Genomic DNA, 2,457 nt, shown 5'->3' with positions numbered 1-2,457 from the left:
CTCGGTGCACTGTCCCCCTATATGTAACAGATGTTACTGGGGCAACAGTTGGTATTGAAAAGGAGGGGCTTCAGGCCATCTGTCCAGGGTCAAGGTTTGAAGAGGGGTGGTAGGGATGGTGGCACGTTCAGGGAGATGATAAGTAAGTGTTTGAAAAAAAGAGAATATAGCCCGCATTGTAATCCAGCTCAATGTGCGCTTTCATTTCAGAGTGAGGTGCATTTGTTAAGGTTTTGATGAGAGATTGGAAATTTCAGAAAGTGTATCAGCGTTATAGCAAAACTGCAGCTTTAATGCAAAAGCACCATCTTGTGGTCAAAGACGGTACTGTAAAGAAAGTGTCGCATTCGCCTAAGGCTGAATTTTATGAACTGCTATCCAATCCGACCAGTGAGTCAGGCTGCGGGTTCTTGTTTAACACTTAAGACTGGTATTGAAATAAAATAAGATGCAATGAATAAATGCATAGAATCAGTCCAGCTTAGATTTAAGCTCCGCAACTGTATGGTCTATGGCATCCCTCAAAAAAGCCATCTTCTTGTGCCAGACCTTTTTCTAAAGGGAGAATGTTGGAAAAGGGGAAAAAAAAAAAAGAAAAAAAAAGTAAGAATTGAGGAAGAGTTAGTGTCTTTGCACACAGCCTACTGATGGGCACTTACGTAGTAAATCTTTAGCCTTTTGTTTTCCAGGTGACAGAATTCAGCCATTGTTAGCTTGGTGAAGTCTTTCTTCATGGTTAAGAAGTCACATTTAGAGCGTCTCTCATGTTCTGACCTTGTCAGATGTACATAATAAGCAAAAACACAATTAAAAACAAAAACATAATGCTGATTAGGCAATAATGAGGAGCCATGACTTATCAACTTCATGTAGCCGTTGGTCTTCTGCATATAGGTAACACGTCTGAGTAATGTAGATACAAATTAAATGTTTAACTGCTGCACCCCGGGTAGTATATTTTTTCTTACCAGGGATCATCATCTGGTTCCCAGCCCTCGAGCTCGAGCAGACAGAAGAAGCAGCAGGCAACATCTGGCTCATTCTCACTGGGGCAGTGGACAAACCCAGCTTTGGCCATCTGCAAATGTAAAAAGCAAGAGAGACCATATTGTCTGAACCCTTTTGTTGCCAGGCAGGCCAAGAATTAAGAAGTTTTTTTGCAAAGGAATAAGTTTCATTGAAAATGAAACCTGACGATGGTCTCCTTTTGACTTCAGAGGGTAACATGGCACATGTTGTTGCTCATAAAGCAAGATGTCAGCAGCCTTTTTATCATGACAAGACTAGAAGGTACCGGGACAAACCCGTGCACTGGACACTTGAAACTGAATCTGGCACCTCCCTAACCATAAATTGCACACTGCCAGGCTTTCATAAAAGTATGTAGTGGAATATCAATGATCATCATCAGTTATAATTATGATTCATGGAGATGAGTGTAAATACTCCTGTGTACAGTTTGAACCACCTACACTTAAACTTAATTACATATTACCTTTAAATACTTGTTGTCAGTACAAAATGTTAAGTCATATTTAGAAAACAGTTCAACTATTTAAATAAAAATATTATTTTCCCAAGAAGTCCCAGTTAAACCAACCTTTTAGAAAATAGATTTGACCAAAGGTAACCGCTGTGTAAATCCATAACATATTGTAGATACAACAAATATGATGGAAACAAGCTAGCTAATCATGTTCCAAAGCATCAAGATTTCAGTTACTTGCAATGGGCGTCATACCTTTTCAGGCGTGCAGTTGCAGTCCTCTCTAAATGGCCAGTCTACAAAACTTTGCTCACGTAAATCATGACTGTACATTTTGCCAAATGAGTAAAACCTTTTTGCCAGCACATCAACGCTCGCCATAATGTCACCAAGGATGGACTCAGCCTGACATGTGCTTAAATCACTGCCATGCACACTTCTGCAGCTGTTTTCACTTTTCACTGATTAAATCCTCCCCAGGTTCAAGGCCGCGAGGATCTGTTTAGACTTGCTTTTGTTCTTATGTTCTACAGTTTTTTGTTGTGAATATCTTTATTATATTAAGATTGAAAGTTGTTATACAAGTAAAACTTTACTAACTTACAAGTGTGGGCAAAATTAGGCCCTGCTAGTAAAGAAGAAGAAGAACCACTGCAGATATACATTGAGGGGAAAGCAGTGAATGGGAATGAGTCAAAAGTTCAATTAAAAATCATTTAGGTAAAGAAAACAAACAAACAAAACAAAGCAAAAATTTAACTTGTGAAGTGAGGTTTTCCACACAGACATCTGTTTGTCTTTATTGTTGAAATAAAATTGGCAACCTAACCCGCCTTGCCTTCTCTCCTTCCCTCTGGCTTTGAACCAGCTTACAGTATTAACCACAAATACGATCCAGCATCCAGTGCATGTGTCAGAAACCTAACAGTAAATAGAGACACTATAGCCATTAATGGTTTTTGGTGCTACTT

At 39.2% G+C, this 2,457-nt stretch overlaps 1 protein-coding gene across 1 annotated transcript; it reads right to left on the bottom strand.

Annotated features, from left to right (window-relative positions):
- Nucleotides 1-416: 416 nt before the first annotated feature.
- On the bottom strand, nt 417-1,914 carry birc5b (baculoviral IAP repeat containing 5b). Its single transcript, XM_005732604.1, has 4 exons — nt 1,742-1,914; nt 969-1,078; nt 660-774; nt 417-555 (listed from the first exon to the last, which is right to left on the bottom strand). The coding sequence occupies exons 1-4, from the start codon at nt 1,865-1,867 to the stop codon at nt 472-474; spliced, it is 435 nt and encodes a 144-aa protein (XP_005732661.1). The 5' UTR covers nt 1,868-1,914; the 3' UTR covers nt 417-471.
- Nucleotides 1,915-2,457: the final 543 nt, after the last annotated feature.

This window comes from Pundamilia nyererei, unplaced genomic scaffold (genome assembly GCF_000239375.1).
Source record: "Pundamilia nyererei isolate P.nyererei 1_Seehausen unplaced genomic scaffold, PunNye1.0 scaffold00047, whole genome shotgun sequence".
Lineage (NCBI taxonomy): Eukaryota > Metazoa > Chordata > Actinopteri > Cichliformes > Cichlidae > Pundamilia > Pundamilia nyererei.
Note: the sequence above shows the minus strand (reverse complement) of the source record. Positions and strands in the feature narration are given on the sequence as shown.